Source organism: Anser anser (assembly GCF_964211835.1).
Source record: "Anser anser genome assembly, chromosome: 8".
NCBI classification, from domain to species: Eukaryota; Metazoa; Chordata; class Aves; order Anseriformes; family Anatidae; genus Anser; species Anser anser.
The window spans coordinates 8,966,853-8,977,723 of NC_139728.1; the positions used below are offsets into that span (position 1 = coordinate 8,966,853).

At 61.6% G+C, this 10,871-nt stretch overlaps 2 protein-coding genes across 13 annotated transcripts in view; one reads left to right on the forward strand and one right to left on the reverse strand.

Annotated features, from left to right (window-relative positions):
- The window catches only part of PDE4DIP (phosphodiesterase 4D interacting protein), a 31,774-nt gene extending 29,583 nt beyond the window's left edge, over positions 1-2,191 (forward strand). For 7 of the 11 annotated variants that reach the window (XM_083847683.1, XM_083847677.1, XM_083847680.1 and 4 more), the window contains 5 exons: positions 189-284; positions 441-1,087; positions 1,162-1,300; positions 1,395-1,441; positions 1,653-2,191. In XM_083847683.1, the coding sequence (XP_083703809.1) occupies positions 189-284; positions 441-1,087; positions 1,162-1,300; positions 1,395-1,441; positions 1,653-1,685 (962 nt within the window). In that variant the 3' untranslated portion in view covers positions 1,686-2,191. The remainder of the gene's footprint in view (positions 1-188; positions 285-440; positions 1,088-1,161; positions 1,301-1,394; positions 1,442-1,652) is intronic. The other 4 variants (XM_083847676.1, XM_083847682.1, XM_083847684.1 and 1 more) reach the window with 1 other exon arrangement.
- A 277-nt stretch (positions 2,192-2,468) lies between these two features.
- PRKAB2 (protein kinase AMP-activated non-catalytic subunit beta 2) lies at positions 2,469-10,814 on the reverse strand. Of its 2 annotated transcripts, none has more exons than XM_083847720.1 (8): positions 10,689-10,814; positions 7,804-7,981; positions 7,244-7,410; positions 6,391-6,484; positions 5,688-5,802; positions 4,249-4,382; positions 3,832-3,900; positions 2,469-3,366 (listed from the first exon to the last, which is right to left on the reverse strand). In XM_083847720.1, exons 2-8 carry the CDS (start codon positions 7,963-7,965, stop codon positions 3,289-3,291), a joined length of 819 nt encoding a protein of 272 aa, XP_083703846.1. In that variant the 5' UTR covers positions 7,966-7,981; positions 10,689-10,814; the 3' UTR covers positions 2,469-3,288. The 2 variants fall into 2 exon arrangements, with proteins under 2 accessions (XP_083703846.1, XP_083703845.1); XM_083847719.1 differs by having other exon boundaries at positions 5,682-5,802.
- Positions 10,815-10,871: the final 57 nt, after the last annotated feature.

A 10,871-nucleotide genomic window follows, 5' to 3' on the forward strand; every position in this document is an offset into this window, starting at 1 on the left:
GGCTCACCCAGACCCTATCACCAGCCCCTCCACACAGCTCCTGGGCTTGGGGTGCCTGTCCCAGCCCTGCCACGGCAGCGGAAGGGACATGGTGGCCCCGCTGGCAGCAGGGAGTGAGGGAAGGCCCCCAGCAGCCCCAGGCACAGAGCCACGGCCATCCGCAGGGTCTCGGTCGCTTCTTGTTCCAGGCTGCTTCCCGTCCCCTCCGGTGCAGGACGTTGGCACCAGCTCAGCAGATTTCTCCCCACCACCCACTAAGACATCGGTGCCCCGGCAGGTGGAGGGTAGGTACCGCAGCACGGGTGCCTCAGTGCTGCTGAGACCAAGAAACTCATTGCACCCTTGCTGAGGAGGGATGGCGAGCCCAGGGCAGAGCCAAGCCCCCAGGAGGGCCGCAGGGGCAGCAAGCAGGGGTCCTCACCCAGCCCTGCTTTCCCCAGAGACGCTTGGGGCAGACCCAGCGGTGAGGAGGAGCGAGGGACCGACGGGGGCTCACGTCGTCGGCCGCCTGGACACCTACCGCTCCCTGGAGCAGCGCATCCTGCAGGGAAAGGCACTGGCCCGTGAGCTGACGTGTGTGACGCGCCCAGCACTCGGGCTGCCCAACCACCTGCTCCCGGGAAAGGAGGTAAAGCGTGGGCAGGACGGGGCTGGGGGACGGATCCTGCTCTGCGGGCCTGGAGCAAGGAGGGAGGCTCCATCTCTGCCACGGATAAATCAGGCTGGTAGCAGCGAGGCAAGGTGGCAATGTGGGGGATTTAGGGCCGGATCTCTGCAGCATGGGGTCCCTGTAGCAGGCACGAGCGTGCTTGAAGCATATTGGAGGGGGTCCAGCCCGGGGGCTGTTGCCAGCACTGCCCTGCTGTGTTGGGCTGGGGACAGCAGCTCCCTGGGTGCAGCAGGATGTAGGTGCCCCAGCAGCACCCACTCCTGCACCCTTCTCCCACAGGTCCCGGGGTGCACGGGCGCAGGACACCTCTGGGGCAGCGCCAGCACCCTGCACCGCGTCCTGGAGGAGTGTGCCTCTCTCCTCACCACCTTCTGGAGCACCGTGCTGCCCGTCAGCCCTGCCCAGCACCAGGGCAAGGTAAGCACCGTGCTGGGTGCTGGCGGGGCGATCGGGCTGGATGCGTGCCACTCACGGCACTCGTCTCGTCCCAGGAGCAGGCTTTACAGGGTGAGATCGCGGCGCTGCGTGCCCAGCTCTCTGAGAAGGAGGATGCCCTGCAGAGCACGGCTGAGCAACTCCGCAGCATGGCCCGGCTCAAGGACAGCATGGAGCAGTTCATCGTGAGCCAGCGTAGGTGGCACAACCAAGCTGGCCTGGTTCCTGTGTTACGGGGTCGCCCTGTGGCGCAGGGACCTCGCTGACCCTGTCCCCTTCTCCCTCGCAGTGACCAGGACTCACAGTGTGCTGCGCAAGGCCAGGACGAACCTGGAGGTAAGTCTGCCCTGGCAGCCAGGATAAAGCCGGGTGCCCTTGCCCTGGGGGTGGGCGCAGATGGGACACCGCGTGGATGCGGGACTGTTGGCTGTCCCCACCCTCTGCATCCCTGTCCCTGGGGCACAACAGCCCCCCGCAGAGCGTTGGCCCAGCCGTTGCCCTGCCGGCCAGCTGAGCACTCACCGCCACGTGTGCTCTCTCTCGCCAGGTGAAGGCCCAGCAAGCCCTGCCCGTCGCGTGAGCCCCAGGCAGGGCGGGAGCGATGTCCCTGGCCACGCGACGGCCCATCGGCCACCGAGCCGAGCCACCTCCGAGGGCTGGAGCAGACAGGGCTCGGAGGTGCCCAGCGCTGCCCCAAAACCAGGCACTGGACAGTGTGTTTGGGACAGCGCTGGGTGTTGCGTTCCCTCTATTCACCTTCGCTTGGCATCGCTGCAGCAGCTGCTGGCTTGGGATTTGCCTGCCCCATGCTTTCAGCGTGTGCCCCCTCCCACCCGTGGTGCTCCGCGTGGGGTGTCACGGCCCTCCGAGCTGAGCACCTCTGGCCCTGGGACTCGGTCCCACCTGTAACCTTGCTGCACACCTGCCCCTGCTCGTGGCTGTATGTATATATATAGGTACAGGTACAGATATCGGAGCTGCGTTCCAGGGGCTCCCCGGGCGTGTTGGGGCCCCGGCGCGGGAGGAAGATGTAAGAAGTGACGTGTTCTGTTCAGTGGCTTCCCCAATAAAGCTTTCCTTTGGGTCCTGGTGTTTCTGGCACGCCTGTCCCTGCAGCTGTGCCCTCCTCCCCAAGCCCCCCAGGCCTCAGGGGCCATAGGCAGTGCCTGTGCCCAGGGGGACAGCTCTGACCCCCCTCCCCGAGCACTCAGGGCAGCTCTGTGCCCTGCAGGGTGTTCCCTTCCCTCCCCTCACGCTGGCTCACCCCACGGCCAGCAGCCCAGCACCCGTGAGCGATGCTGCGGCGGGGTAGCACGAGAGGCTTCACAGCTCCAGATCCCCCTCCAACACCAGGCCAGCGGCACCGAGAACAATAAATACTGTAATAAATAGAGAAAACCCTGTCACATGGCACTGCTTCGGCAGCAGACGGTGCAGCTGGGGGCCCGGGGCACCTGCCGTGCTCCGCTCTCCCCAGGCCCCCCCTTGAGCGCGGGTGTGCGCAGGTGCCCCGCTCGCTGTGCCGGCGGGGCCGGGGCGGGCGTTCAGGTGTTCAGTCCTTCACGGCGCTGTCCTGGCAGCAGGTAAGCGTGGCTGCGTCGGGCTGTTCCCTCCCTCCCGCTGGCTCAGCACTGAACCCGCCGGAGGGCTGCGGCCGGAGCTGCGAGCTCAAAGCTGGGGAGCACGAGGGGGGGGCAGCCCCACAGTCAGGGCTGGGGGACAGGGACGGGTGGCAGGACGGGCCTCCCGCAGCCCCCAGGGACCAGCGTGGCCTTGGAGACTCATCGCCAGGGCAGCAGGAGGACACGTTGCTGCTGGCCTGGGCTGAGGACGGTGCCAGGATGGCCTCGGGGCCCTCGCAGGCTGGAGGAGATAGGTAAGGTGAAGCCCTTTCCATGTCGGGAGCGAGGAAAGGCTGTTCTGGTGAGCAGCAAAGCAGCCCCGGACTCACAGAAGCCAAGGGGAGCTGGAGGTGGGTGGAAACCAAGGGTTAAATCAAACCACACCAGTAGGATGGGACAGTGTCACAGGCCCCAGCAGGCTCGGGCTCATCACCGGGGCCTGTGTCCCTGCCGGGTTTGAGGCTGGAGCCAGCGGCCAGTCCCCACACAAGTCCCGTGGCCCAGCGTGTGCAGACAAAGTGGCATTTCGTGTCCTGCGTGGGGGGCGGGTGAGGCCCCAGCTCAGATGGGCTTGTAGAGCAGCGTGGTGACGTACTTCTTCTTGTAGCGGTGCGTGGCGCTGAGCACCATCACGCCGTCCTGCGAGAGGCACAGCGTCAGCTGGAGCAGGCGGGGGGCTCGACGCAGCCCGGCCGCGCCGCCCCAGCAGTGGGGCATCCCAAAAATTGCTGTGAGTGAGAGGCCCCCACTGCTCCACGGGCTCAGGGAGCCCCCCAGTGGGTCCCTGCTGTCCCGAGCTCCACAGCCAGGAAGACGCATCCATCCCCTGTGGCAGGGAGCCAGGGCAGCGCGAGGGAAGGATCTGGTGCAGATCCCAGCCCCACCGCGCTGTGGGGAGGCAGCTACAGGGAATTTTTGGGCTGTAAGGAGGCCACAACCTACACCCCCGCGCGTGCTACGTTTCACCAGGCAGCCGAGAGCTCCTTGCGTGGGTCCTCCAGCCCCCTGCCACCATCTCCACCCAGGTCCTGTGCCCTGCAGGCTCCTGGGAGCCGCAGCTGCTCTCCTTTCCTCGCCCAGTGACCGCCAGGGTTCTGCCCTTACCTTGATGGAGAGCGCGTAGAGGTGGTTGAGCATGACGTGGTTGGGTTCGGGCAGCAGTGCTGGGTCACACTAGGACAAGAGAAGTGTCAGGAGGGACCAGCAGAGCCCCGACCCCCCCAAGCCCCAGCCAGCATGGGGAAGGATGCTGCCACCAAGCAAAGAGCTGCCACCAAGCAAGGAGCTGCCACCTCGGGCAACCTGAGGTGCTGGGTGGCTGTTCTGAACGTGAACACAGCCCAGCTGAGCACCAGGCAGAGCAAGGGGCCAAACCAGAGTGGTTAATAGGAAAATGGATGTTTTTCCCAGCAAAGAGCAAGGGCCAGGTGCCAGCAAAGGGGAGACCAGGCTCCTTGCAGACGAGACTCCCCTTCCGTCCCCACATGGCTCTCTGTATGCGGGCAGTGCGCCGGTACCCACCGAGATGTTGGTGTCCTTGTTGAGGATGACCTGGAGGAGGTGAGGCGGGAGGATGGGTGGGGATTTGAAGCGCTCCTCGGGCCGGTATACGTACATCTCTTGGCCGTACGGTCCAGGTGGTGAACTTGATAAGTCTAAAGGGAAGAGACGTGAGACGGCTAAAGCAAGACCGGCAAGCCCAGAGCAGCGCCCAAAAGGGTCTTCCAGGCATTAGTGTCTTCCATGAGCCCAGCCTGCAATTGGTACTGGGCAGACTGGGGTTAGCATGCAGTGGGGCAGCAGTGCAGGGTCGTCACGTCTCACGGCTAGAAGCCACAGCAGCTAGGGGACAGGTGGCTTGTTCTGTTTCAAAGGGGTCTTCAGGCGTTTGTCTCCCCTTAGCCGTGTATCCTACAGCAACAGATCAGACTCCTCACAGCACAATAAGCAGCCAGGCAAGCCCTGGGCACTTCCAAGCATGGCTATAAGCTGGCACATGCACTGACACGACACAGGCAGCCTGCGGTATCCACTCCGAGACCCCTACAAGACTCTCAGCCCTGCTGGGTCTCTCTCCCTGGGCCGAGCAGCACCCTTTGCAGCAGGCACGGGGGCACAGCAAGCAGCCACCTGCACGCTCGCTGGTGCTGCACAACTGCCTGACGGGGAGGTCCCAGAATGGGAATTCCAGGTTTAGGAGCCGTTCAGCCTGTGTGAGGGACCACAGCAACTCGCTGGCGCTGGAAGCGGGACGGGCCCCATCTCCCAGCCACATCCAACCTGATCATTTGGGGACAGCCAGCACCCGGAAGGGCTCCACCTCCTCAGAGCTGCTGCTGCTTGCTGGCTTTTCTTCATGCTGTGCAAGGGCCTAGAGCTGAGGTTGTACCTGAGACGGGGCTTATTCCAGGGAGAGCGGACTGCTCTCAGAGCGCTCTGGACCAAAACATGACTGAGCTACCTGCCAGCACTGCCAGCGCCTGCGCGGTAACCTAACCTGCTGCTGTAACACGAGCGGAGGAAGGTTTCCGATGTGCCAGCAATAGTACAAATTGCCTTGGCGTGAAAACCAGGAGCAGCTGCTGAAAATAACCCGGCTCCTGCTCTCGCCTAGCTGCCACCCCGGATCAGATGACTTACTCACAGTTGAGCGGACAGGGAGGGGTGATGTTCCAGGCATTCACCAGTCTGAAATGGCAGCCTCAGCCGCAGACGGGCACCGACCCTGCTCTGGGACAGTGCTAGCACAGAACAAGTTACACCAGCACAGCCCCTCGTGGAGACGAGGCCTTGGCTGGGGGCTGCTGAGGACACAGGCAGGACACGCTGCCAAACCCGAATCTCTCCAGGCCTACACCTCTGCCCAGGGGGTCCGTTCACCCCCCGAGCAGTGAGTCTCAGAGCAGGAGGTGGAGAATAGCGCATGCAAAGCTGCAATGCCACAAAAAACTCACCCCGACCTGAGGTTTCTGAGCTCTCCAGGGAATCCACCTTCAAAGCATCGAACACCTCAAAGTCAGACTTCTTGACGTGAATCAGGTTGTTAATTGTCCCCATCTGGCTGGTGACCACGGGCTGGAGAGAACAGAGGTAAGAGTCTTCCTACGTTACCCTCAACTGAAGCGCACACAGATTCTCCCAGCCCACACTGCCTTTGCTATGTCATTATCTCAGAGCACAGGTGGCAAGAGTCTAGCTCTGCTCTGCGCTTGCAGATCTCTGCTGATTATCCTGGGAGGATCTCCCTTTACTCCCAGGCTCCTGCATCACCTCCTGTTTTCAATCTCCTTCCTGCTACATGCCGATGGGTAAGTGTCCTCTCCTTCCCATGCTGATCCTGCATGATTCTGTTTGCAGGAGAACCTGAAAGTGAATGCTGACCCGTGGCTTGTCCTTCCATGTAGCTGACTCTGAACGAGCCTTTAAAGCTTTCTGGTGTCTTACTGCCACCCCATACCTCCCCCGTGCTCCCCCATACAGCTTGTCCCAATACAGCCTGTCTAAGCCCAGAGCAACCAGCCTCCGACAGGATTTGTGGGATGGAGTTCTCCTTTTATTTTGGCAGATGCCCTCTGATCTTCCTGCTCTCCCTCTGCTGCGGTCAAATCATTTCTAATCCCCTGACCAGGGCAAGATCTGCAGGGACAAAGCTTTGAGAGTTACCTCGGATGGGTCATGGACCCACTGGCCATCCACAAAGAATTTGTACTGGTGCTCTCCTTCCGGGAGGTCCAGGATAGCGACAAAGTCGTTGTGGCTGTGCACAGAGAAGAGACGTGCCACACCATTACCCCGGTGATGCTCTGGATGCTGCCCTTCCGTGGGGTCCCAGAAAAGAGCACGCTCAGAGCCCCAGCACGACTCCAATCCCTAGGAGCCCGGCTTGCAGACCTGCCCTGTGTGCCCAGGGAAGCCGTTGTGTCAGACGCTGCGTGCAAGGATGTGTGGACAACACATCTAAACTTGTGCTGGCACTGCAGGATGAGAGCAGGAAGCACAACAGCTCTGCCTGTGGAGTCTGCAGTTGAGATAAACCCATGCCAGATATTTGCTGGGGTTATGCCTGGAGTCCTACACAGTGTTTCCAGGAAAAACACAGATGTATCGCAGAGCAACAAGAAAATCACTATGGCAGGGAGACATGTGAGGGACAACTAAACAGCCCCCGCTGGCAACAGCACAACTAGGCATGAAGTAAGGCCACAGCCTGGGGAGAGCTCCCAGGGAACTGCAGCATATCTGGGCAGGGCTCTGGGGCCAGGACTGCAGCTGTGTGGCATCCAGCTGGGAAAACAAAGCTGCCCATCCTGTCCTGTCCCGCTGTTTCACAACTTCCTACCACCACAGCAGCACCACCCCGGGGAGAAGCCGACCGTGTGTTTGTGACCTCTAGCTCAGGCATTCTGAACTGAAAAAAGCCAGGTGAGCAAGAGGAACAGCACCCGGCACCGAGAGGAGAACCTGCTGCCTGCAGGGGCGCAGAGGAGAGCACAGGGTGACCCGAGGGGCTGGCTACCTCTTGATGAGCGGGATCTTGGTGCTCCAGTTGTTGAAAGATCCGGAGATGAAGACCTCTTTGCCCCCATCAGCCCAGCGGATGACAGTGGGGCGAGCCTGTTGGGATGGTTTCACCGACTCCTCCAGATCCGGCTGCCACGACACGAACTCCTTGTCCCCAGGAATCTGACAAAGAACACCAGAGCCTGGCTGAGACACGGAGACAACGGGGGCCACGCTCACTTCCCCCCGGCTCTACCAGCCCACCTGCACATCCCAGACAAGAGCAACACCAGCCTAGGCAAGCAGCTCAATGTGCAGGGGACGTTTCTGTTGTGCTACAGCCCAGCCTGTGGTTCCTTCTACAAGAGGGGTCTCCCAGGACCCTGAGGCCCTGCCTGTGTTTAGCCACACAGCGCTTGAATTAAACGCAGGGCAGCTCTCACATCAGCTGCTACTGCCCGCTTGCTAAAATCCCTCTCCACACAGACTGAGCCCAGCACAGGGCTCTGGGACAAGCTGAAGCTCCAGGCAGGACCCCCAGACGGAAGGACTGTGAAGGCAGCAGCCATCCCCTACCTTGGAGTCGTGGGAGCTGAACACGCTGGGGTCGTCGGTGCTGCCCACCATGATCTTGTGCGGGTGCTCCTTGGCAGCGTGGGGCGTGCTGGAGCCGTCGGAGCGGTGGGACTTGGAGCCATGGCGCTCCCCAGACACTCGCTCGCTGGTGGTGTTGCCCATGGCAGCTCAGCAGCCCCTGTGGGAGGGAGAGGAGGGCAGCGTGCCTCTGCCCGCGGGCTCCTGCAGCGAGGAGCGGAGCGAGAGCGCTGCTTCCCAGCGCCCTTTGCCAGGACAGGCTGACAGCAAGCCTAAAAAAGGCCCAAAGTTCATTCCCAGTGCCAAGTTTGGGAGCTGAAGGGGAGTTTAACAAACAAGACAGCTTGACCTAATTATAGCCGTATCCTTATGAACCATCATGATAGTTACACTGCTAATTGTTACGTTCTAAAGCAGATATGAGTTGTACTGCCTCTTACACAAGCCCTTACCACACAGCAGAGCACAGAGGCACTGATGGGAAAAATAAAGCCAACCTTTACTGGCAAATCAGCCAACCAGGCGCTAACAGAGCCTCTTTCACAGTCCCACGGTTGGGCTCTCCAGAAAAAAAATGCTACGTCCAGCAAGAAAACAGCCAGAGAGTGAAAGTAGCAGCTGTTTAACAGCTCCCAACAAGTCTCCGAGAGCTCGCGGGCAGAAGAGCAGAGCCTCGCGCCTGGCAGGAGCGGCAGGGAGCGCTCAAAGCGCCCGAGTGGAATCGCCCAAGCTGGAGCTTGGCCAAGGCAAGGGGCTACCGCCGTGGTGCCCGCAAGAAGCTCAGTTCTCCATGGTGTTCGTGTCTTGTTCAGGCCACCAGGTCAGCTGTGGCAGAGCACAGCGAGGAGGTACGCTCGTTGCACCCGTCACCCAACGCGGGGGCCTCGGGAGGCACATCAGGCGGGACGGGCACATCCAACCGCCCCGGCACCGTCATCCCCATCTCGCCCAGCCTGGAGAAGGCAAAGCAGGACGAACTGGCCATGCAGCGCCCAGCCACAAGCAGCTACGCACCTCCTGGGACAAACAACAGAGCCACTGCGGGTTACGTGGGAGTCTCCAGGCCTTAGGCGGTTTTCAGGAGCCGAGATGGGTCGGGGTTCTCATCCCCTTCCCAGCTTTATCCTGCAGCTCGGCTAAGCCAATCGCCAGCTCTGCAGAGCAAGGCAGGAGGACGGCCAGCCTTGCTTCATTTGCTTAGTTACGACATTTGGGGATTTGTTTAGAAGATCAAGTTATATGAAGGGTGCCAGGCAAGGCTGCCAGCCAAAGCCAGGCTTTAGAACATTACGAAGCAATTACTGAAGTATTTCTTAAATCCCAAGGGCTGGAGGACAGCTAGCCCATACGCCTACCCTCCTGCAGTGAGGATCAAGCGTCCCTGAGCGGTTCAGGCTGGGAGAGGTGTTGGGCCGCTCACTCTGACACCCTTCCCCTCTGCCCCGGAGGAGGTTTGTGCAGCTCCCCACAAAACCTGCCCCTATGTGACTGCACAGGGTGTTATGAGGTTTCTTCCCCAGCACCTCTGCTACGGCTCCCTTACTGCTCTGCTGCGAGGCACGTCAGAAGGGCTGAACCTCTTGTATGAAGACAGACCTGAGAGATACACGCAGGCTTTTACAAAGCTCCCCCTTCTCTTCCCTAAGAGGAATCCCATCCCTTTGGCTGTCCCTTACAGACCACACTCCCAAAACATTTCCTGCAGTTTCTCCCAAGCGGTGCCTCCTCTCCAGAGCGTCGTGGCGGGCACAAGCACCTCCAGCACCGTGCGCACAGCCCCCCCACCACACTGGGACAGCGAGGCACAGCTCCTCGAGCACAGCCTGTTGTACTCGGCTTCACCGAGTTAACTTTCACAGCACAAACCCTCCTGAACTCTGGTGAGCCCCTGCAGCACAGCACGCTTTGTCGCCTTGACGCAAGAAGTTCCTGGTGCATCATCCAAGTCAATAATACACACGCTGCCGACACCAAAGCCCAAGCAAACCTCTGCAGCACCTCAACGAACCTGGCAGGTGAACCTCAATGAACCACGGCAGGCCGTGAGGATAAAAACAATGGGGAGCAACTCTTTGCTCAATCAGATATTGACAGAACAAGGGGGAATGGCTTTAAACTAAAAGAGGGAAGATTTAGATTAGAGATTAGGAGGAAATTCTTCACTCAGAGGGCGGTGAGGCACTGGCACAGGTTGCCCAGAGAGACTGTGGATGCGCCATCCCTGGAGGGGCTCAAGACCAGGATGGATGGGGCCTTGGCCAACCTTATCTGGTGGGTGGCATCGCTGCCCACGGCAGGGGTTGGAACTGGGTGGGCTTTGAGATCCCTTCCAACCCGAGCCACTCTAGGAGTCTATGATTTTGGAGAGGTGGGTTTGCAGTTTGGGTTTGCTGTTCAGCACCCGTCGCCCGCAGACTGCTCAGCACCCACCTCTGGGCACCGAAGCCACCCAAGAAAGATCGACGGGCCCAAATTCATGACTATTTTGGTGGAGAAAACGGGCGCTTGGTGCTTCTGCTGGCACCGGGCTGCGGGGGCGAGCCCCGGAGGAACGTCTCGCCCTGAGTGCACGGCTGGGACAAGGCTGGTGGCAGCAGCCGCGCTGTGACACAGCCCCCAAACAGTGACACTGGGGGGGGGGGTCCGGTGACAGGAGGTGACACAGAGCGCTGCCACAGCCCCACCGGGCACCCACCGGGCACCCACCGTGCCACCCTGCTGCCACCCACCGTGCCGCCCAGCCGCCCCCCGCCCCGGAACCGCCGTTTAGCGGGACGGGGCGGCAGCAGCAGCAGCAGCAGCAGCGGCCCACCCCCCGTCCCCCCGGCAGCCCCCTGCCCCCCGGCAGCCCCCGGTCGCGGCCCCACCTGCCCCCGCCGCCGCCGCCGCCGCCACTCTCCGCCTCCGCTCAAAATGGCGGCCGCCGCCACCGCCGGCCTCTGCGGGGCGCTCTGCCCCGCCTCCATTTTGGGTGAGGGCGGCGCGGCTTCACGGCGGGCCGGGCGGGCGCCGCCATCTTTGCTGTGGGCGGCCGGCCATGTCGCTTGTGG

Excerpts from the sequence above, each read along its gene's own strand:
- PRKAB2 (XM_083847719.1), bottom strand. The coding sequence starts at position 7,965 with ATGGGCAACACCACCAGCGAGCGAGTGTCTGGGGAGCGCCATGGCTCC. Across the intron at positions 6,485-7,243 it reads AAGATCCCGCTCATCAAGAG|CCACAACGACTTTGTCGCTA; the intron begins GTAGCCAGCCCC and ends CTCTGTGCACAG. Across the intron at positions 3,901-4,248 it reads ACAAGGACACCAACATCTCG|TGTGACCCAGCACTGCTGCC; the intron begins GTGGGTACCGGC and ends CTCTTGTCCTAG.